Below are 24,157 nucleotides of genomic sequence, written 5' to 3' on the forward strand. Positions count from 1 at the left end.
ATGACCAACCCTGATATACTCTGAACGCCCTGTCTTGAAGGTTAGTTTTCCCTACTGGTTTCAGGCAGATCATGTAGGGGATAATGTGTTGCACCCTGTCTTCTGCTGGCAGACAGGCATGGAGGTGACTTCTCCGGAGTCTGCTAGTTATTTATCGATCGCTTGTTGATATGCTGAACATGTGCAGATATATATAGGTGCTGTAGTGACTGTGTCATGGATAATGACTGGGAGAGGGTGTTTGGTTTGGGGTTGTACGAACTGTTCCGGCAAATGTGCTGGTGGGCCTATTCTTTGTATGACTCATTTTGAAAACAATAAATACATTTAAAAAAAAGACAATTTGGATTTTTTACATTTGGACATATATAAACACAAGTCCTACTCTATAATATACTGCATCTTGCCTTGAGACTCGAGAGGCCAGTTACAGAGAGACATTTGGGTTTGCCATTAGTTAAAATGGCAAAGTCCAGTTAGCACTTTAAAACTGCTCTGCCAGGTATACAGTAGCATGTTTTTAAATTCCAAGAATAGGTGGGATAAAAATGGCATATTGCGGATGGTGTTAATATTCAGGGCATGAAACTTCAATTTGGCAAACATGTACCTCCCCTCCAAGTCAGTCCAGGCTTTAAAGAACTGGCAAGGGAGGGATCTGTGGAAGAATATTGCTAAACCACATTTCTTTATGTGACAAAGACTTTTAGAGGAGTTCCTCCAGTGAGAATGTGCAACTGTTGCTTCCTCTAGGTCCCTACCCACTTTCCTTTTAACTTTTTAGATTTTTCGCCCTACAAATAAGTTTCCTGTAACAAGGGCAATTCTGTATGTTTCATTTTCAAATAGTTCAGTATATATTTACATTTCACATAATGCAAAAGACCACTCACATTCCAAGAAATGATAAATATGTCTTTATATTGAGAATGCTGGCTTATCCTAGAGTTATCATGTGAGATACTGAAATTAAAGGAGGGTTATAGACAAGTCTGTTCCTCCCCTAGCTTCTCTCGATACTTATCAGACTCAGTGATTCTTGTCCAAACACTAGCACGAGTAAGAATTGAGGGAGCAGTAAGAGGCATTAGTGTAAATCAGGGACTATGAGTATAGAGAGGCTGGCTGTGTAGAAGTGGGCAGCTAAGGTCCAAAGAGGTTCTAACAGCATATGGTATGTGTTTAGAGTGATGCCTAGGGCAGGGAACTGGGGAACAAAGCTACCTTATTTCTGTAACTTGGTTCTTGATGTCAAGACACTTAAGGCACTGAGCAACATACTAGTACTATGTAAGAGAGGAAAAGGCCAAGCAAGGATCCACAATAAAGTAGGCATAACATGGAGTCCATGTGAACATTTCAATAAGGCTATAAATAGTAGAGTGGTAGAAACAACCATTACCAGCATGACCTGGATTTGTCCCTCTCTTGGGATATAGTCTTTACAAACCAATAAAGCCCTGCTCTGGCAGACTTTCATCAAGGATGCACCATATTCTTGTTTGATGTTTATCCAGGACAGTGCCTCATTCCTTGCTGGTACTGTGAACTGGGTTCATTAAGGGACATATCCTTGTTAGTGTCCATATTAGTTTCATCCAAGGATCCCAAGAAGTCATCTAAGTCACCATAATGTATGTTTTCCATTCGTTTGCCTTGAAGGGAGATAATAATGAGAGCTGCGTCAAGGAGACCGTATTTCCCACTTTTTCAGTCTTTGTCTCAGAACAAAGAAGTTTTTAGTCTTCAGGTTAGACTCAAAGGAAAAGTCAACTGTGACAATGATTGGTTTATCTATACAACGGAATGGGCCACTCTTTCTTCGCTACCTAAAAACAGCCTGGTGTGATTGTGACGTAGTAGAGACACATTTATTCAACTGGGTTGTCTCTAGGTTTTACTGGCTAAGGTCTGATACAGTGGACTTTCTGGGTAGACTTTACTATTCATCTAGCAATTTCTGCTTTTGCTATAGGTTGCCCCCTGTGAGGCGTTGCAAAGGCCATGAACAGCTGGTCGCCCTTGAGAAAAGGTTTAGTTCTTTCTACAAAATAATTGATGAGTGTGCATAGCATCTCGATACGAAGCGCTCAATCTGCTACATATTCAGGTTGGGGGAAGGAGACTGGGTGCTCTATTGTCTGGTTGAGGTAGATAAGGGAAACCACCTTCGGCAGGAACTTGGGGTTTGTCCTGAGCACTACACTGTCCTTCAGAACTTGAACAAATGGTTCTTGCTGTTGCGCTTGCAGCTCATTAATGCATTATAAAGGACTGCTGGCAACATGAAAGACCACCTTTCAGGAGAGGTACTGGAGCAGGCAAGAATGTAAAGACTCAAAGAGGGAACCCATGAGTCTGGTAAGGACAATATAAAGGTTCCACACTGGTGAACCCTGGAAGGAAGGTCCCTCTTGAGGCCGTCCATGAAAGCCTTGATTACCAGTATGCGGAAGAGGGAAGAATGCTCTCTTTTACATATATGCAACTATAGCTGCTAAATGAAGCTGTATTGAAATGTAGACTAGGCCTGACTTCTGGATGTGGAACAGCTATCCAACAATGTTTTATCCTGCAGGCTTTAGAGGGTCTGGCTTTTTAGTGATGCAGTAGAGGACACATTTTTTCCACAGAGCTGCATAGCATGCCAGTGTGGTGGGTCTACAGAGCTCTCGCAGGATGTCCATGCATTCCTGGGCAACGCCAAGGCAAATCTAATTATAAAACCTCAGGTGCAAGATCGCTAGATTGAGTTGCTTGGGATCTGGGTGCCTGATATGTCCTCAGTTCTTGGTGTGTAAGTCCAGCCTGTTGGGGAACTTCTCGTGTGGACTGACTGACATCTCTAGCAGGGACTAACACCAGAGTTGCCACCAGAATGAGTTTGTGACATTTGCCACATCTTCTGCACCACTGAGGGAAGTAACGAGAAAGGTGGAAAAGCATAGGCAAAGATCCCTGACCAGTTGATCGATAGTGCATTTCCCAAGGATCGTGGGTATTGGTACGTGGAAGCAAAGTTTGGGCATTTAGCATTTTCAGGGTTGGCAAAAAAGTCCATCGCTGGAACTACTGGTGCAGGACTTGTGGGTGAAGTTCCCACTCATGGACTTATTGATGCGTTCTGCGTAACAGGCCCGCCAGGTTCTTGTCCACTCCAGGGAAGTACAACGTCATTAAGTGAATGCTGTAATGAAGTACCCAATGCCAAACTGTTTTAGCTAGTATGGAAAGGGAAAGCAATTGTGTGCCCCTCTGCTTCTATAAGTAATACATGGTGGTAATGTTGTCTGTTCTGACCAGGACTACTCTGCATTGAATGAGAAGTAGGAAAGCCTTCAGCGTGTGGTGTTTCGCTAGAAGTAATTGATGGCTGTGGTGCTGGGGAGTATGTACTGTGTTGTAATTGAGTAGAGCTCCCCACCCGGCTTGTGAAGTGACCATAGCATTGGTGACTTGCAGAATAGGGTCTTTGGAAAGTCCTTCCCCACAACACTTGCTGGTCCATCACTGCAGAAAGCAATGGACTATGGCCTTTACCAACACTAGATTTTCCATGTGACTCTTGTGGCGAGTATACTGCTGCAATGGACATAAGTGAAACCAGGCGTGGAGGACGATGGCAATGTACTAGGCGACCATACCAGGCGCATTACAGTTCTGATTGAGTTGACATTGCTGTTGAAAAAGAGGTACAAGCTGGCTGAAGGCAGCAACCCTTTGAGGGTTTGAGTAGGCCTTACTTGTGATCGATTACTGCACTGGCCCTAGGAAGGGTTGGATCTGGAGTGGCTGTAGACGAGACTTGGCCACATTTATAGTTAACCTGAGGCTGCGGAGATGTGAGGTAATGCCTGTGTGCTAAAGGCACTGTAGGCTGCTTTCACTCTTGATCAGCCAATCGTCAAGCTAGGGGAACATGTGGATGCCTGCTTCCTTAAAATGGCGTTGTCCACTGGTAGGCATTCACCACAAAGTGCAGGTAGCGTCCGATAATGTGCAAGTAGGCATCCTTGAGGTATAATGCTAACATGCAGTTGTCATGCTGAAGTAGAGTTATTACGTCCTGAAGCGTTACCATACGGAAATGTCTAAGAGAAAGTATCTCTTGATGGGGTTGAGGTCCAGAATAGGTCTGAGGGAGTCATCGTTTTTGGGGACTAGGAAGTAGAGTACACCCTTTTGCCCTGTTCGTGCATGGGCACAGGTTTTATGGAGCCCTTTTAAAAGAAGCACTTGGACCTCTACCTCTAAGCCAGTTGCTCCCAAACTTTTGACTCCTGAGGACCCCCATTAACTCACCACTGGAAGCCGGGGACCCCCAGCAATTTGTTTGATTTAAATTTTAAACATTAAAAACAAAATAAACTCACTTACTTTGGATTTTAGTGTTTTATATTGAAAGTGTGCATAAAAAGGAAAAATATAATGGGAAGGTTGGCGCTGCATCTCCGTGATTAACTTTTAAATGGTTCATTTTATTCACAGTACAAGGCTCCTGCCAGGAAACCCAAAGCAGCCCTGGCAAATGTTTTCAGACCAGTCTCCATACAGTGCACACCAAGTACAGTGAGTGAGCCTGACTACTACAAAGGGGGCTTTGGGAGGCGCTCCCCCCAAGAAACACATTTATCATTACATATTGAATTGTATTAGCGTATAAAGAATAGAAAATGAGGACCTTACTATGCACCAGGATACAACAATATTTGTTGGGGTTCTTCAATGATTCCCTTATTATCACCCTTCAACAGTGCCTCTCATTTCTCCGCAGCACATCTGTCACATCTATTTCATTTGTTTTATAGCCTCTCTCATACGTAGGGTGCCAAGAGCACTTTACATCACACACATATAGAGACAATGAATCATACTTGTAAATCCATGTAGAGAAAATGTTACATCAGGCAAAGGGGACAAGGTGTAGGATTCACATGTCTTTCATACTGGTAGGCATTTTTAAAGAGTGCTTTGTCTGGAAAAGCACAAACTCAGGATTCAGAACATAACACAGCATTGACCAACGATAAAAATTTATTTTCACCCAAATAAACCCTCTTTAGCAGCATCAGGATAATGAAAGACTGGGGAAAAACATGGTACTAACTTGTACCACGCAGTGTGTAAGCAGCTCTTTGATAACAGTTTATAGATCACTGTGCTAGATAATGATTGTCTCGTATGAGCTGCAGAGTAACAAAATAATCTGACCTATGCACATAAAAAAATGTTTTTAAAAAATGCATGGCACCCGTTCTTTGCAGCAGGCATATTAACCCTCTGTGCTACATTAGATAAGTCAAACCTGCCACTGGACAAAACTCATCTGTCTCCAGCAGGTACATAAATCACTGGTGTTATCTTGACACTTTTATTGTTGCTCGAAAACTGCTAATTCTACAAGGAACTTTGCAATGCTTTTAAAACTGCTGCCTGCGGACCCCCTGGAAATGTGACAAGGACCCCTCGGGGTCCACGGACCCCAGTTTGGGAAACACTGCTCTAAGCAATGATGATGTTCCCTGCTGAGAACGTGCCTGCAGGGAGGAATGTTGAGTGGGTGTGTAAGAAGTTCTAGGCAAACGCAGTGCTGAATTATGGCTAGTACCTACTTGTCTCAAGTGATTTCTTGCCATTGGTAGGGAAATACCGAAGCCTTCTTCCGACAGGTGTAGTGAGTCACTAGTTGGAGATGGAGGGCCCTTTGTCAGAGTCTCCCTTGCCGCTGCAGGCACCATTGGAGAAACATTGACCTTGCAGTGACTGCTGGCTGTAGGCCTACTGCTGCCTCTGGTAAGAGGGAGGAGATTCTGGGGATGTGGTATTGCTATGTGCCCTGTATTGCTGCCTCTGAAAGGATCCCCTTTCCTCTTTGGATGTTTTAAGGGCACCCATGGCCTAGGCAGGGTCTGTGTCTAAGTTTTTCCAGCGTCTGGCCAACCTGCGGGACAGAAGACGTTTTTGCCATGAAAGTGCAGGCTGATCAGATGCTGCTGTACTTTTGGTGTATAACCGCATACATTGTTTTTTGGTGTTTATGTAGACTTCAGTGCCGGCGCAGAGGTCTCCGCCATCTTCAAAGTGACCCAAGGCTTGTGTAAGGTCTTCAGACTCGATGACTGACCTGGATCAATGTCACGAGGAGGGACTGTTTCCAGCTCCGAAGGCTTTGTGCGTTGCCTATCATAGGCCGAGGGCAGTGGTGGCCCGGCTGGTTGTTTCTTACAATACTGGAATGCCCGACCCCTTTGGAGGCGGTGCTTAGCGTCACTGTGCTGCTTTAGCGTGAGTGTTGGTACCAACCACACTCACAGAAGGAGTCTTCAACCGTGGCTGTGGGGCACCATAGTCTTGTTCTTCTTCCGCTTCCTCAGAATCAGACTGCGAGCCGGAGGAAAAGGCCTCCTCAAGGCTGGGAGAAAACTGGAGGGCCTGTGCCTCTGAGATCCCAGCTTCTTCTCCTGCCTTGACATTGTGTTGCACGATGATGTTGGGGTGTTGTCTGAGCCCTCCCTCTGCATCCTCTGGTGCGCCCAACTCCATTCACATCTGAACCAGAGTCTTCTTTGACTGGAAGGTAAGGCAGGTCTCGCTTTTGGTGTCATAATGGTCAGGGTAGAGACAGAGATTACAGAACTAGTGGTGGTCGGTCCACAGGAATTTGGCAATGGTAGCAGTACTGGAAGGGCGTCCTTTCCATTACTGTTAAAACATTCTCATCGACAAAGTCTTGAAAGCAGGTAGAATGGAGCCTTGGAATTGGTGGGGAGGTCTCAAGAGGAAGACAGTTTCTGAAGAGAAGAGACGATTCTTCAGTTTCTACTGGAGTCGACAAACTGCTTGGTCTAGAAGAAAGCGCTGCAAGTTGCTTAAGACTGAGCCCTGTCGGTACACGTCTGAACCGGTTTCAGAAAAAAAAACTATCTGACAGAGTCCATATCCATGTGCATCGCCAGCTATGGGAGGACTCACTATACCTTGTTAATTCTAAAGAATCCTTCAAAGAAACAATTTGCAAACGTGCAAGCCTACCACCAGATGGCAAGAGTAAGCACAACATGTGTATCTACAGCATATTGTTACATGCCCACTGCATCTGGCCCCAGTCAGACCAATAAAATGATGTCACTCCCTGTTTCAGATCACTGCTAAGCACTCAACTGTTAGAGGCAGCAAGTGTTAATGGTATTCTTTACACCCACTTTTTCCTTTGTAGAGAGCAACTTTATTGCCTCATTATTTCCAGAGCGATTCAACAAGGCCATTCAGCAAAAAGGGCAAACGTACATCCTGAGGAAGTCTGTGATCAAGTTTTGTCAGCCTGGTCTCAGGATTCCCAGAAAGAGTAACCTCACACGGTCACAAAACTTCAGCCTGCTCACCATGGATGGTGATGTGAAAAGCATTCTCCAGTGTACCTTGTAGTTACAATGTTTGCACTCATACACATAGCACTTAGCATACTAATGTCTCCATCTGGCAGTCAGTCCGTATTGTTTAGGGTGTAACACTAACTGTGCCATGCGTTCACTCCTAGTTTATCTCTATTACGCTTTTTCCCCATATGGTGTAATGTGTCACCCAGAGAATGTATGTAGTTCAGACAGCTATCTCAACTTAAAGCGCTCGGTTGACTCATATTGCAGTTATCAGCAGCCCTGCTAGAGATCATGGGTACTTCTGGTCCCCCACGCTACACAGTCTGCGATGCCAGAAAGAGGTCAGCATCTCTGCAGCCTTTGATAGAACACCTATTTCGGTGCCTCATGCCAGTTTCCTCCTTCTATTTTTATGTTATTAAGCAGAGCCTTAGCAGGTGGCGACCATCTTGGCCCATGCTTTGCTCTTCCATAGTACATAATTTCCATATTTAGATGATGTATCAAACCAAGCAACAATTATAGCCATAAATGGTAACTGATTAACACCAAAAAGCACATAGATACACCTTAGATCTGGTTTCATTGAATCTCAATTTCTTTAGCTTTGGAGGATAAGGGTCAAAAGTGCTTTTAGGTTACAAGTAGTAGACGTATTCCTCAAATTAACACTGTTTAATCTGCCCTTTTACTATAGGTTTGAAAGAGGACAATAGAGTAGAGTCACTAAACAAGGAATTATCGATGCCTACTGATTTCGCTCAATAAGCCATCACTTTTAGCCAAGGAAAATGTTATGAATATTTATCGAGATGAAATAGCATGTTACGAGAATGAGCTTTTATAATTTTGCCCAAAAAAGCACTAGGTAGTCCAAGTATCTTTGACCTTGGCCGTCACATTGCTAATTCTTGAAGGATGGCTTGAATGAGAAATCAAGCCATGGAGACCTGGAGCTGCCTGCCAGATGTCCAGTACATGCACTCTGTATGCCAAAACAGTGGTAGTAGCTTTGGCCTATGGCAGAATAATCCTGCAAAACTTCTATGGGGTGCTTTTCGCTAGCGCGTAGCAGATTCTTATGCAGTGAACAATACATTATGAGATGATCAGCATTCACACTGCTTTGCCCTTCTTCGCTACTGAAACCCCTACAAAGAGCTGATCATCCACTTGACAGTCCTTAGAACGATCAATACAGAAACTCAACAGTCTTTTAGGCTCTTAGTGGGGTGAGGCAAGCAAAGAATGCTATTAAATAAAATTGTATCAAACAAAACAATTTAAAAAAAAGAGCAAAAATAGTCATTTATTAGTCCCAGGGCAGTAATGCTAAGTTTAACGCAGAGCACTTTTAAAATGAAGCAATGATTTTGCTCACCTGTCTACAGCTACCACAACACTCTGAGAACTTGTCTCTCCAACAGATTCTTGAATACTAGCCATCTGCTTTTTGTCAACACCACCACCAACAATAGTACCTTAAAGAGAAAATAATCAAATAAATCCCATCACTAGCACTTTTGCAAGAAATAACCCAAATGTACTAAGCAAAAAATATATAATACATAGGACTACACAAAAAGAGCACAGAAAGAATAACAGTGAGTCCAATAACCAAACAATGAATTGCAAATTTTGTGGACAGAATGAGTCAGGTAGAATTAATTAATTGGATTTTATGTCCATTGAAATGTAATTTATACTTGAGAAGCAGGGTAAAATGTATTTGCAACACAGAGACTCTTGCAAATCCGAGCAAGTGGTCTACCTAACTCTAATCTCACTATAACTTTTATGAGGTCTAGGCATTGTGAAATGGCTTTAGGAAAGGACTGGACATTATTAAAACAACAAGCATTGGCATAGCAAATGGGTCTCGCCTTTGGGACCTTATAAAAACAATAACTCTTGAAATCAGATTGTGGCACGCCTTTTGGGTACATGTGGCCAATTGGGAGTCGAGAGATAGATTAAAGCCCCATTTCTTTGTGGGAGTTTTATTTTGATTGGGTTTGGTCTCTGAGTAATTTTGCTTAGGTGTAGGTAAAGCCAACACCGGAAACATCCTAAGAAAGTTGATAGGTTTAATCACTCACGCAGCACCTTGAGGACAGGAGGATCTGATATTGAGCAACAAGATGTCCTGACATTATCTTCTAATTTAAATCACGCCTCGGTTTACGTAAAATTGTCACTATGCTATTCATATTCACAATGTAGTGGGAAGGATGGCAGCAATAACAGGGGAAGGAGGGGGCAGGAGCAAAGATGCAATAAAAGAAGGGTGCCAAAGCTGAACACAGACCCACAGTGTAACACGAGCAGGAATGAAATAAATAAAAAAATAGTCCCCCAAACAAACAAATAAACAACCAAAATGTAAAGATACAGTACTTGACCCCTGCGCCGTGGGAGGAAACGAAAGACAAAAAGGAGGGACAAAGAGGAAGGATTGACCACTAGCAAGCATGGATTTTCAAGGACACCAAAACAAACAAATGAAAAGCAGTGGATAGGTTATAAGACCACAAAGTACAACTGGTCTCGAAGCTCGACCTAAAAATGATATATCACATGTTAAGATTGCCTGGCTACACCTATGCTTACATTAATATTTATTTAATTTAATGTCAGAGATAGACCAGAAATCAGATACTTACCTAGTCCCATGAATTCTTCCCCACCGGATGTGTAGCTTCTAATGATGCCTTCTTTTTCACGCCCGGTTCCAGATAAATATCTCGTTTTTACACCAGTACCAATCAACTGCGCTAGTTCCAGTTGGCTGATGCATTTCAAGATCTAAAAGCAAAATGGATACTTCATCAGCTATCTTGCAGAGATGTGTGAAAATGGTATGAGCAGTTTTAAAGTTATGAGACAAAACCAGATGTTTTACTTGTGCTTGACCTCAGAGTACGAGTTTCTGGGCTCACGCATGAATTTCATCTAACAAAAACTTATAGCTGGCCCATAAAGAATTCTCGTAATATTATATAAGAATCTAACACTCTGGCCTCCATAGCATTCCCAGAGATAGAAAGTTATGAAAGTGGTCTAAAAATTAATTATCTTTTGGATAATTTTATTAATTGATCACAATGCATCAAGACATATAGTAATTGGGTTCTTAAAGCAAACATTCTTGGTTAAATAAACAAGAGGGTTTAATTTGAAGGCATCCTTTGACCAACCATGTTTCTAGCTATTGTCAGTCTGATCTTGATTGGGAGAAAAGACTTTGCATCTGCACTGTAATTCGGGGCAATCAGCAACCCGAGAACATATTCTAACTGTCAGACTGTAAGCTTAATAGTTCCAATAGAAATGTTCCTGTATCAGTCATTGAGTTGCAATTACATTCTGTTATACGACGGTTGAGTTTTTGAACAAGTGTGAAGTAAAAATGTATATAACAGTGCAGTTGGGTGTGGCCAACATTTTGAGGAGTAAAAAAATGAACTTTTTGAATGATAACAAATACATTTTTAAGATAATTTGATGAACATTTATGTGCTTTTATGAACAGTGAAATGTTTTAACATAGTTAGATTGGATTTGATTGAAACAGTATTCTAACTTACGATAGATAACAGTTAAATGACTGAATAATAAACATAGGCTTTTAAGTTTTACAATGCAGATCATTATCACGGGAGTTTACGCCATCAAATCAGTTGCACTGTCCTTTTACAGACTACACAGCTAAACCAAGTAGATGTACCCCCAGTGATATTAAGTCTTTGCATTGTGGGGATTATGAATTGGATATCTTTAAAAATAATTATTTTGAACCAGACTGCAATATATTATGAAAATAAACATTATTCAGACAACAGATACATCCCCTTAATCTAGAATTGTGCCAAACCCCCACCTCCCCAGATTAAAGGCACATGTGGGTATGCACATTTTAATTGGGAAGGACACACCCTGTCGAGCATGGTTACCCCCACGACATTTTTCATTAGATAAGGGTGTCTTTATGAAGAAAAAGTTAATTAATGGTAGCAAACAAACAAATTGTTGCTATATTTCAAAGATTTACAGGTTCAAATGTGAACACCCAGTCAAATACTGTATACAGTAGTATAAAAACAAATCTGAAAATGAACATTCCTACTTTGGTTTGCCAAAAAACGATGGAGAATTCAATTCACTGTTCGCAAATTGCCTCTCCGCAGTTAGAATGGCTAAGTGAGCTCTGAAGATGCTCTTACAACACCAGTTGATTGTGATGAAAATTTATATGGGTATTTAGAACGGAGGTTGAAACAGTTTTTAAAATCATCATGTCTTGAGATAAGGATCTTTGGTGGAGGAAGCTTGGCTATTGCCCACTTTACGAGTACACAAGATGGCCAGCAGAAGGCAGTCTTCCAAGTGGGATACCTTCTTAGCTTGTGGGTTTAAAATTATGGTTTGTGAGCCAGTGACAAATCGTGTTGAACTCCCAGGAATGTGGTGTCTCCCTACCAGTGGGAAAGTGCTAGAGAGACCTCACAATCTCTTTAACTGTGGGCTTAGATGACAGAAAGTTGGAAGCTGGTTCTATTCTGTACCTTGGAGTAGAGATGCATATGTTCATGCCAGAGCAGACAAAAAAAGTAACATGATGGTATGATAGATGATGCAGGACCTTATTCTTACGCCATTAGTTAAATTGCTTCCACTTCTTGTATCACATTTTGGTTAACTGTGCAGTAGCAGGCAGAAGGTAGTTCCTAGAGTCTTTGCAATAGTGAAAGTTCAGAACTTAAACTGCTCAGGAGCCAAGACATTAGATGTAAAGACACTGAGTTGTTTGCGGTGCAGTACACAACCATCCTCCTTCACCAACATCACAGGATGAACACTGCATTTGGTCATTTTGTGCACTGATAGAGTATGAAGATCCAGCTAACGGAATATGAGTATGTCAGGCTGCAGTGATGCATACTAGCCTGCAAATCCCTTTTTGACAGCATTGAGGTAATACAATGACAAAAGGTATAAGCAAAGCTTCATGGCCAGCTTATTGAGAAGTGCTCTTCCTAATTCACTGCTTGCCATTCCCACTAGCACAGAAGTGGTACTTCTTGTTCAATCTGAACAGGTCGAGCTTTCTTTTGTACTTCAAAGTCCCACAGCTGATAGATCCTGAAGGTGGGCATCATCTCTCAAGGAATGTCTCTTATCCGAATGAAGACGTATTCTGGTTCTCAAATGCAGAGACTGCTGGAGAGATTTGGAGCCTGTTGACACCGGGCTGAGCCCATTCAATGACCATGGTAATCTTACCTATGTGTCGTTCCACCCCCAAAGTCAAGTGATTTTTGACTAACTTTACAGATCAAAGTTTAGGACATTGCCCCATCAAAAGCCAATTATTTCTTTCTGTGTAGGTCAACAAGTTTATATCATAGCAGCAATTTTATTCAGTTTGCTTCTCTCTGGTCTGAACGGTGTTAAGGAACAGTTATAGAAACACTACTTCTTGGCAGGGTGTAAAGTAGTACATTTAATATAAGACACAGTCTCAAGAGCATACGGAGACTGGTTACTGTGCTCCACACTTCTCTACTGATGGTGCTCTGTCCAGGCAGAAACTTTTCAGAAAAAGGCAGGAGCAGTATTCTGAATGACTTGTACTTATTCAACTGATTCAGGTACAGGACTGTCCATTATCTAGCCTCCAGGTTTCTTCCTGAACAACTAACCTCCGTATTAAAACCATTTATTGCGCTGTTCTTTTACCAAATTTGATACTGACCAATTGTAATGAATTGGATTTCTACTGACACATTGTAATAAGTTGGGTTAATAGTTGCTGGGGGGAGAGCAACAACCACAATCCTTGTCAGGAAGAACCACAATAGTCACTAAATAAACCTGTGCTGAACACTCTGGTAGCTTGGCAAAAAAAAGAGGAAATGTGAAAAGTACTGATCCTGCACTCAAACAGTAATGAAGTGAAAGCACCCCACAAGTCAAGTCCCAAACCAATTTAGAAAAAGAAAGTACATTTTAATAAATAAAATGAAACCAAAACAACAAAAACTCAATCAATAGAAACGGAGTTAAGAATCTTTAAGGTTTCAGGTGAACGTAGCAACAAAAGCACAAAGCGCCACCCATGGTCATCTTGTTGCGCTGGACCGGGTCAAAGTCAGAAGTTTAGGCCGACTTCCATGGAGTGCAGGTTTGCTCCGCTGAAGAGTTTACCTTCTCAAAGTCCACATGAGGAGCCAAGGATGGAGCTTTTCAGGATCAACGAAGGTCATTGTCGGCTAAAGAAGCCATCATTGCTTGAGCTTGGCATTGGTGGCTGATGCAGGTGGTCGCTGTTTAGCACGAAGAGTAGGTCACAGTCAGAAGGTGCATTGACCGCTGCTCATGTAAGGAGCCCCAAACTACTGGATGTTTACCTGAAGTAAAGATTTCTGTAGATTTGAAGCAGGAAGAGTACACTCGGATGCCCGCCAAGGGTTTAGGACCTGGAGGCCAACCCCTTTGTGGAAAGTTATTATTGGTTAGTGAATAAATAAAATATTTCATTGTCTATATATTTGTTTGATAACCCCTTGCTTCCATATTTTGTGTATTGTTTTGAGGTTCAAATCATCCAAATTACTTAAGCTGGGGTCCCTGGCTTCCAGCAATGACGCAGTGGGAGACCCCAGATTCCAATAACGAATCAGTGGTGGTCCACGGATGCCAGTAATGATGAAGTGGCCGTCCACAGAAATCAAAAGATTAAACTAGAACTAGAGCATTACCTTGCACAGATACCCAGAAGTGGCTCCTAAGGGAGCCCAAAAGGTTGCTAGAGTGAAAGAAAATCTCCAGAAAAGAAGAAATTAATATAAACATCTCTTCAGCAACATATGCAGAAGACAACATGCAGTGGCAGTTTCTATCGTCAGATACTAGCAAAAACGACGTCAATGCAGAGAAGAGCGTAGAGAATGCATTAGAAATTCTGAGGCATAGTTACCTCTTGGCAGAGTAGACCTCCAAGTCTATTTATCCTATTTGCGTTTGTGCATGTTGAAACAAGGACCAGGAGAAGCCATAGAAATTATTGCATTAAACATGCGCTTAATATATGACATTTTACTTGAGCTTCTCAGACTGATGATGGGAAAATAAATTAACTGCAACAACAACCGGGTGATGGATGGAATGCTTAAATAAATCTCAGCCACTGGCAATCGCTCGGGCCGCATCACAATCTATTGTTTTTCACCCACCATATCCCCTCAGTTTGGACCCCGCCATATGCAAATCAGTCTTGACCCTGCTCCAATCGAAATACTCCATCTCGAACTGCCAAGCCAGGTCCTTTCTGAACCAGAATACAAGCAACCAGGACCGGTTCCCCCTTATTATGGGCTCTTCAGCCTAGTAAAGCTTGATTCCAGGTGCACAATAAGGACAGGACCCACGTCTGGGCAAGTTTATCGTATGTAATGCAAATTCTAATATTTCGAAAAATGGTACAAACAATTTTGCTGCAAATCACATTTGGAATGGAATTCTTCAGAACAGGGTGGTCCTAATGAGAGTACAAGTTATGTTTATTTCAAAGGACTTTAGGCCATTAAGTATGATTGTTGACTTGTGCTTCCTAACTAGGTTTAGAAAATGGGTGCTAATTATCTAAGTAAATAGTAAACATGTGCAATGTATGACCTTGAGACTAACATGCTATTGGTACATTATTCCTCAATCAAGGATGCCAACCATGGAATTTGGTGGTATTTGTACACCCTCTTATTAGTGTGTATGACATATCTAATTTTATTGTGCGGCTGTATCGTGATTGGAGCCTTTGTGTAATTAAAAGTCATAATTGGACCATTTAATTGTACTGCAAGTAAATTTAAAAAGCAGGAGTTTTAAAAAAATCAGTAGAGTAAGTAACATACATTCAATTTTGTCGAGGGATTATTTCAATGTGCCATTTACATTCTGTACAATAGCAAGGATCCCAGGCACCCTTTTATCACTTACCTCATGCCAAGAGTTTCCAAGGTAGTTGCCATCCGTGTGTGCAACAGTTATGAGTGTTTTTATGGTGTCAATGTTCTTCTGCTTCATTTCTGTAATGCTGGAACTAGCAGTTAGCAAAGAGAAGCGTGCAAGGGCTTGTACATACGCATCACGTTCAAGCTGCACATAAAAACAAAAAAAGAAGAAAATTAGCAAAGTAAACTTATTGGAATGGTATTTAAGTAGTGCTTTAATAAACAGTTGTTCTTCCAGGGAGGTATCATCGTTTGAGTTTGAGACTCATGCTATTTAGAACGGCTAAGACGGGTCATTAGCATGGGAATCAACACAGAAGCGATTTAAAAGTGCTTATTTGGAGAAGATTTAACACATTTTCCCCCATATGAAATGAGGTCATGAGTGGTAGGAATAGGTTTATTTGTGGTCTACGAATATACAGAAAGGAACCAAAGAAAGGGACAGGAGCAGAAGAAGCAAACAAGTAAAGAAATTAAAGACAGGAGGCGATCAACATGGACGGAGAATGAAAGTGTGAAGTAGGAGGACTAAAAGGAAACAAATGGCACTAAACAGACCTTTAAAGGGAACAAATGAGTTAGAGGGAGACAGAGTTGACGTGAAGTTAATTAGGTATGCTGAGGAGAGAAAAGGAGAAATAGAAACAAGAGGTGAATGATTCTAGTAAACATTGTTCAGAGGCTTCATACTAAAGCCTAGACAAAGGGCATGCAGGCAAGAAACATGTGTCAGCCTTTCCCTTTTGGAATGAAATCACAACTGTAAAATCAAACTTGAATCCTACTTTGCCTGATATAATGAAGTTTGGGATATGTGACAATGAGCTTGATTCTGTTTTTAATGAACTATGGGCCAGATGTAAATTTGCAGAGTCTGAATTCTGTCGCAGACCTGAGGAAGTACCCTTCCAGCCAAACTCTCAGTCCGACCATGTCATACCCAGACCTTAATTATTCTGTCAATGGAACCCATGTTGGCTTTGTTAGCAGGATACTTTCTCCAATGGCCAAATTAATATGGGCCGTTGGAAGAAGGACATTACACTGCCGCTCGTATCCTCATCGCTCAGAAGTTGAACCTCAGGAACAGGGGTTACCTCGTCAATATTATTCTCACTAATATATGCCTCAGGGGACCTCTAGAATATATTGCAACACCAAGCCTGTCTTATTTTGATAACTTTATCAGATAGGTGTCCCTTAATCTGTGGCAAAGAGCTCTTTTAGATACTTGTTACAAATCTTGTTTTCAGATCTACTGGTGTCTTTCAAGGAAGGAGAGTAGAGGGGTGCCGACAGGGAAGGACGCCAGGTGAAGGCGAGTTTCTTGATGCCAGATTTCAACAAGGCTGGCAATGACTGAGAGCAGGCAAAATATCACTGGAGTTCCAGATCGGCAACAGAAGCAAAATACAACAGCCATAACAAATACCATACCACTGAGGGCAAAATATTGCAAGGCTTTGGCTTAAATTCTATTCTTGCATAAACAGTTTGCTACAATTCAAGTTTACATAAATCAATTTGCCTTTTTAAGTATTGTTAAATTAATTACCCCTCTTCTGTCCACTTTTCTCTCAATCTTTTTTTCTGCCTGAAAGCAAAGGTTTAAAATAGAGATCGAATGGATCCTATGTGATAAGCTCTGTATGATGTTAGGCACCAAGTCATACCTCGTCACCATGTGGTAAATTAAGATGCAGGGTAGCCAGTAGTACAGGTGATAACAGGATACTTTATTCTTTATCAGAACATTGGAATGTTGAGTGCCCCATTGAAGACAATGGAGTGCTCTATTGAAGACAATGGGGTGCTCTATTGAAGACAATGGGTCTAATGGCTGGTTGAAGCCCGGAACAACACAAAAGCCTCACGTAGCCCGAGGTGATTTCAACCCGGAGCGAGAGGCCTTTGTTCTAAAAATTAGAACATTCTGACCTCTAGGGGCGGAATGTTCCAATAGTCTTAGAGCCTTCCGTAGAGGACTCTACTGTCCATTAAAGACCCACTCCGTTCGAGTCAGGCCTTTAAAGCTGGAGTGGGCTCTAAGGCTATTGGACAAGAGTCTCAGGTTACAGGTAAAAGATGGCTAGTAGGTATCAGGAAAGCCCCACCGGGAGCTGCCTCCTTGCTGCTCAGCCCACGCACTCCAACTGACAATCACTCCATCATGCACACATCAGCATTCTCTTACCTCACACTCGCACTGGCTGGGCAGCAGGGGGCATAAAACTAAGGAGAGAATGCTTGGCATAGAAATGAAGATACCACAAATGCCTTCACAAAGTGGAGACAAGTAGAGGGAAAAACATTGCGGATAAAAGTAAGAAAATAATTTGTTAGAAAGGTGTTGTCAGGCTAGGCACGATCACTTAAATTAGAGTGTGACATGAATTGCTAGGTAAACCTGTTTTTGACAAACATGTTAGGTATTTCTCAAGATACATTTCAGTACAATTGCAATAATAAAGATAGCAAGAACACAGTGTCCTAATTTCAGTTTATTTACTATCACTTCTGAAATATATAACCACTTACCATACTTATTTAAACAGAAATATATCACGCCATGCCTAAATAAAATGGCACAACCATCTAATTGATTTTATAGTTTAAAAACAATGTGTGGCTGTGCCACGAAAAAGGATTTTAATGCGGTTTATACAGCAGTTCCGTGACAATGCTACCAAATCCTTTAACTTGGTGCTGTTACACGATTTGCATGCTGGAAATTCATTCCCTTACAATGACTGAGGTCATAGAGCTTCATTCGTCAGTAACTAAGGAAACTAAAATAAGTTTGGCAAGTAGTATGAGTATATATGAAAACTAGTGAGACATTTCTAAAAGTCAACTCAGGTAACCATGGCCATGTGCAAGTGTGGTAGCAACGTGTGGCACAAAGAGGCAAAGATAGGTCATAACGCTTCCTCTATATAACAAGCTGGATTGCCAATGTATGATGAAACAGAAGAACTTGTGTAAGGCATTCCATGTAACCACAGAATGGGCACCATTGGCAGCAGAGAGTAAGAAAGGCACATAATATTGCCTGAATAAGAAAAGGCCACTTGCCAGTTTAAGGAAATTGGGCTAAAATCAACTCAAGCACCATTGGAATAGCAGGACGTCAGCAAAGCAGTGTGAAAGGGGAAATAATAGGAAAAAGCAACCAAAATAAACACGGCATACAAGAGGACAAATGAGACGCTATAGGGTGAGGGCATCCCAGGCAACAAACAGTAAATACAAAAATAAAGAAAAATGTTTTATATTTCTAAAATATGCATGCAGAATACTAATTTACACAGTTCTATGGAATGAAGAAAAAAAATAAGAGTTTGGTCCGTCTTTAAATAAAAAGTCTTAAAATGCTCAATATTAAAAACTCTGAAGAGACCGCAAAATATTAGATGTTTGGCACATAGAAGGAAAGGATTTACTAAGTGAGAAACATAATAAACTGAAATAAATAAGGAGAAAAAACTCCAAAGATGAATCACGAAAAATCTGGCTTCTTCTGTTCACAAATAAGATTGTTTACTATGTCCAACATTCACATGCAAAATAATTTACAAAGATTTCTAGAAAGTAAGAAAGGAAATAAGAGAATGTTCATGCTCTAAATAACTATATAAAGTGCAAAAATTATAAATTGTGAAGTCACAGCAAATCATTAACTAGATAAGAAAGCAAATATTTAGTAAATGACAAAGGGAGGAAAGAAATGCACATGGAAAGAAGAAAAACAAACATTCGAAACAGTCAAAAAAGGTAGTTTTTAAGAGAGGGCTAAGCAGTAAACTTATCTTTTCCCGGGAGTAGCAATAAGACATAGGTTTCTGAAGTGGCTGCCTCTTATAGCTATGCAACTATGTGACCTTATAATCAACTGTTTACTCTTAATCTCTTTATTGCTGCTGCTGGGATCAGTAATAAAGGATTAGCATATCATGTAATCTCATTGTCTTGCATCTATATGTATAGGTAATTAATACCTCTGTTCGCTAATAACCTGGAAATATAATGAGTAATTGTGATTTTCTATGGAGGAAAACTGTTTAGTATCTTCATAGACACAGACCATATTTGGTGGTGGCCCGTCGTACAGTATTCATGTTTACATTTCTATAACCTGCACTCAGCCTAAATAATAAATTCTTATTGGATCCAAGCAACCTTCAAATTCTATTGGATCGAAAGGAGTTTAATGGAAAATTCCAGGCAAAAGGCAAATGAAGAGGACAGACTTACGGTACACCGTGTTGTTAGTCACGAACATAGAAATGGCTACCCCTTTTTTGGGTAAGCACAGTTCATAAGAAAAATATTAATAGACACTTAGCTATCTAACCATCTGAAGTGGACAAAAAAATGAACATTCAAAAACAGCAACTATTTAAGTATACAAACCTGCATGCCAAAAATGCAAGCTATCCGAATAGCACATCTTATTCCTTCCAAGCACAGGGACGCAACTTCAGTGTCATCACAGTTTTGTAGGCCAATGCTGTAGGCTGCTAAAAGAGGGGTCCATATAAGCTAAATAAAGGACAAACAATATTTCAATATTCTTTCTTTTATACTGTATATAAATGATCAGAACAGCAAGTGCATCCATCAAGTCATCAAGTCAAAATAATGGAGCAGCCTCACAACCTGCACAGCCTATTTTTATTCCACTCTGTAAGGTACCTCCTCTTCACAGATGATTAAAAGAAAACAAAAGAAAGCTCATTATGTCAAAACACCTAGTTACAAGTAAATAGCTGAATAGAGATCCCTCAGAGGTTTCCTATGATAAGAGTCTAGCAGGTCAAAGTGAGAAAGGTCTAGCAAAAACTACAAAGTATGGAGAAGTGTCACATAGGAATATGTTTCTGTTACGCCTAATTTGAAAGCAGGAAACTGAGAATAGAGGTATTTACCACACTTGGTAAATACCTCACTCCCGGGTAATTGTAACTACTGAGTGTGGTTATTATACTAAACAATTCTGAACAATTTGAAATCAGGGCCGAAGGGAAGACGGAGGATGAATGATCAAAAGAAACAGTCGACAATACTCTGTGCTGCATTGTAAAAGTCAGAGACATACTCCAGTAGAGTTCTTTTGGAATTTGTAGTAGAAGTATTCCTGAATATTAAAGTCAGTCATAAACTTTTAGGACTACAATTAGTTTTGAAAATTGACCTTTGAAGATTTTCATTAGGTGGAAAATCTTTGTGTCAGAAATTTCACCATTTAACATTGTAATTTCTCTCCATCACCTCCATTAAAACATATAAGGAGGGTTCACTGGACAGTCTTTGTAGTGTTTTGAAGGCAAGACTTCACCTCCAAAATGTATTCTGGCCTTAACCTTAATTAAGCAGCACCTATTATATCTGACAAGACAATTAATTGATCAAAGCGTTCGCAGATCGACTATCATGAGGGGATTCGATGCATTTGTACCAACACATGTGATGATGTCAATTTAAAGTATTGGTTACCTGCCAATCGAATGTCAGAGAAGTAAACTGGATAGAGTCAAGGTTGTTACATTATAACATAACAAAACATATGTTTATATGTTAAAAGCACTTTCAAACCCATAGCGTACTGAGTAACAATGTTTATTGTAACCCAACTTAATGGCACTCATTTTATCAACCTCAGAAGAATGAAAGGCTAAGTGAATCTACAGGATTCAAACCTGTCCCCATGAATCCAACACTGATTCTTGCAATGGACATATTAGTCCACTGAGCTACTTGACCCATAAGAGTATGCAGATAGAACCCATGAACAATATTGGTTTGTTTTTTAAGCAACTTCGGCCAAAATACAATACCATGAAGCCTGAATGGTCTGAGTTAATTAGTTTTAGGACTATGGACCAAGAAAATGTTAGCGTCCATATTTCTTATGACAGTAAGAGAGCATTTGCACATGCAGTGAAGATTCAGGGCTAAGATGATGATCCCAACATGGCAGCGTCGCAAACTATCCATGACAATGCTGGTCTGTGAGCTGACCAGCACAGATATCTCTAGTCACAATACCCATCTCATTTCTAGAATTCTGAGCGTGGCCTTGGACCTCAACTGGTAAGAAATGGAGTAGTGAAAAGCTATTTGGGCACTGTAACATGCAATAAAAAATATGCTGGAGGTAAAAAAAGAACCTGGAGAAAACTATCTACAGAAAGCTATCTTATATCTCCAGACTGGGGAATTTAAAGGTCGGACCAATCTAGGTATACCTGTATAGTTCTTTATTGCCCCACAGAGATGTTATACCTGGACTAAGGCCCTTTACTCAAACAACTTTCTTGAAAATGCCTCTAAACTAGACAGAACCGACTACAGCAGAAAATGGAAGTAACTCAAGTAATGTCGACTGTGTCACATATGTGTTGTGACCCTACTGGGTGTAATAATAACTTGCAATGTGTTGCACTCACTAAGAGTTAGGTATCTTTAGAACCGATAAAGGCTCCTAGATATAGATTCCTTACCTTAGACTATTCCCCAGGCCTCAGACTGGATCGGGAAAATCTTGAGCAGTAACTGAACGCCAGTAGGTGGCGACGATCGGCTCCACGTAGGCTGCACTGGATGTGACATGCAGGGTGCCTATAGAGGCACCACCCCAGCATGCAGACATCCATTCTTTTCCTTCCGTGCCCTCAGCACAGACACAGAAGTGCAACCTCTGTCATTTTGTGCTTTTGGTTGAACCCTTTTTGAACTTTAGCTGGCAGTTTGTATTAAGGATTTGCCCTAACAAATCTGTGGGTTTGAAACCCTAAGAAGCCTGTCACAAGTCCCCAACTTACTTTGCTTCTTGCGCCTGGAGCCGGGCCACAAATCGAAGGCCTGCAAAGAGTGATGTGTGATGAATTGCAAGGCAGTCCAGGAGCGTGCCTTGAAGCTCCTAGCTGATATACAATGAACCACTCCACAAGGTTCCAGGAACTGCAGTATGGAAGGTCCCAGGCCCACTGTCATAGGTACTCCTGTCGGTTGTACTGGAGGTATAAATCTTTGATGGGTAAGTCCAACATGAAGAAGGCCAGGACATCGGAACGCTATTCGACTTCACAGCACCGGTCTAAGTCTAGGCACCGCTGTCACCCGACGACCCCCCCCCCCCTCACCCCCCCAAGTCGCATTAATCTGGACCCGTTCTGGGCCGCCCTGAATTTTTCGGGAGCCAGAGCAGCCCTCCCATCCCCCCAAATGAAGGAATTTCATGAGGCTATGCACATCATGTTTGGGCAAGCTGACCACGCTGGAGCACCTTTGGACCCCATGGGTTCGGAGGGTGCCCCACCTAGATTTTCACCGGTGAGTTCACAATCAATGCCTGTTGCACACTTTGAATACGGACCGGCTCCAGTCGTGGATTCACAACCTTCACCAGAGTTTGTACCAGTGGCGTGTTCCCAGCACCGCCGACACTTATCAACGGGCCAACACCATCGTAATTTCTAACTCCTATACGGAGCTGGACGAGCGTTGTCTAGCGTCGAATCTGACTGAACCAACACCCTCCTGGTCAGAGACAGTGCCTCCTTTTTTTGGCAGGGCCTGTGGTGACTACAATTGGGGCAGATCGGAGGCTCTTTATGGTTATCCTGACCCCCTTGAGAAGCCATTGAAAATGGGATAACTGGAATGAGGAATTAACTGTTTTCAGAGGTCTGGACAACTCACTGGACACTGGCCTGGTCTGTCCTATAAGTATGGCTATGGAGAAAGAGGCTTCATTTGGTATGATGGTGCGGAGGGTGGTCCTGGACGCTGCATTCACTGGCAGTCAAGACCAATGTCTTGAGAGATATGCTTTAACCCTGGGTAGCCCCCACCGAACCTCTTTTCCCCTCTAGTGAAGCCCTCACTGATGTCTTGCTTGGGGCCTGGGCCAAGGCCAGCACAAGTGCACTTGTGCACAGGACAATCACCTGATCCTAGAGAGCCAGCATTTCTTACTCCGCATGCCACCCCAGACAGCCTGGTTGTCCATGCCTCCACGTCCAAAGTTAACCCTGGTGCGGTCCCTACCTAACCACAGGTAACTTTTTCTAATGGATACTTCTAACCGCATAATCCTCACATTTAGAACAGATACCAAAGCAGTAACTTCCAAGGGGGAGGATCTGTGGAATGGGCTCAAGACAAAAAGTCCTCCATGAACCAGCAGGCGAAAAGTCTCATTTTATCTGGTTTGTCAAGTTTTTCACTAACGTGTATGGACACCCACATTGCAGACTGACAAATGTTGAAAATGGATACCCCTCATGCCATTTCAGGGTTAGCAGCCTTTACTATGGTGGATTGAGCCATCAGCTCTTCTGAAGGCTGCTTTTTGTCCACTTCGTAGCAGATATTGAGGCAGGGGACTACTCACCTTGACAAAGTCATTTTCTTCACCACCTTCCTGTTCCTTGCCCTAGAAAACACCATAAAGAGCAGATGGTCCACCCAATGGTCTTCGGTGCAATCGATGTGAAAGCTCAAGGCTCTCTTGTGGTCTTGCCGATGGGAGCATCTGCTCCTCTCTCAAAGGCAGAGGTGGAGAAAAGAAAGTTGGGAGGATGATGGATTCCCAAACATGAAAAGGAGTCACAAGCATCAGAAATAAGGCTGTCATGGTCCTTAACAGTAGTTTGTCTGTGAAAAAGGTAGTGTGGGGCCTGAAATGAAGAGCTGAAGTAATCGCGACAAGGTACACAGTCTTCACAGTCAGAGCATCTGTTTGAAGAGAGTACACAT

The 24,157-nt window shown here is 41.7% G+C and overlaps 1 protein-coding gene across 1 annotated transcript in view; it reads right to left on the reverse strand.

Annotated features, from left to right (window-relative positions):
* The window catches only part of ARFGEF2 (ARF guanine nucleotide exchange factor 2), a 509,782-nt gene that overhangs the window by 200,834 nt on the left and 284,791 nt on the right, over window positions 1–24,157 (reverse strand). Inside the window, exons 20-23 of the mRNA XM_078651859.1 lie at window positions 19,808–19,936; window positions 15,378–15,536; window positions 10,043–10,184; window positions 8,761–8,860 (exon numbers count right to left, since the gene is read on the reverse strand). Of these exons, the coding sequence (XP_078507985.1) occupies window positions 8,761–8,860; window positions 10,043–10,184; window positions 15,378–15,536; window positions 19,808–19,936 (530 nt within the window). The remainder of the gene's footprint in view (window positions 1–8,760; window positions 8,861–10,042; window positions 10,185–15,377; window positions 15,537–19,807; window positions 19,937–24,157) is intronic.

The sequence above is a fragment of the Lissotriton helveticus genome, chromosome 7 (assembly GCF_964261635.1).
Source record: "Lissotriton helveticus chromosome 7, aLisHel1.1, whole genome shotgun sequence".
Taxonomy (NCBI): Eukaryota; Metazoa; Chordata; class Amphibia; order Caudata; family Salamandridae; genus Lissotriton; species Lissotriton helveticus.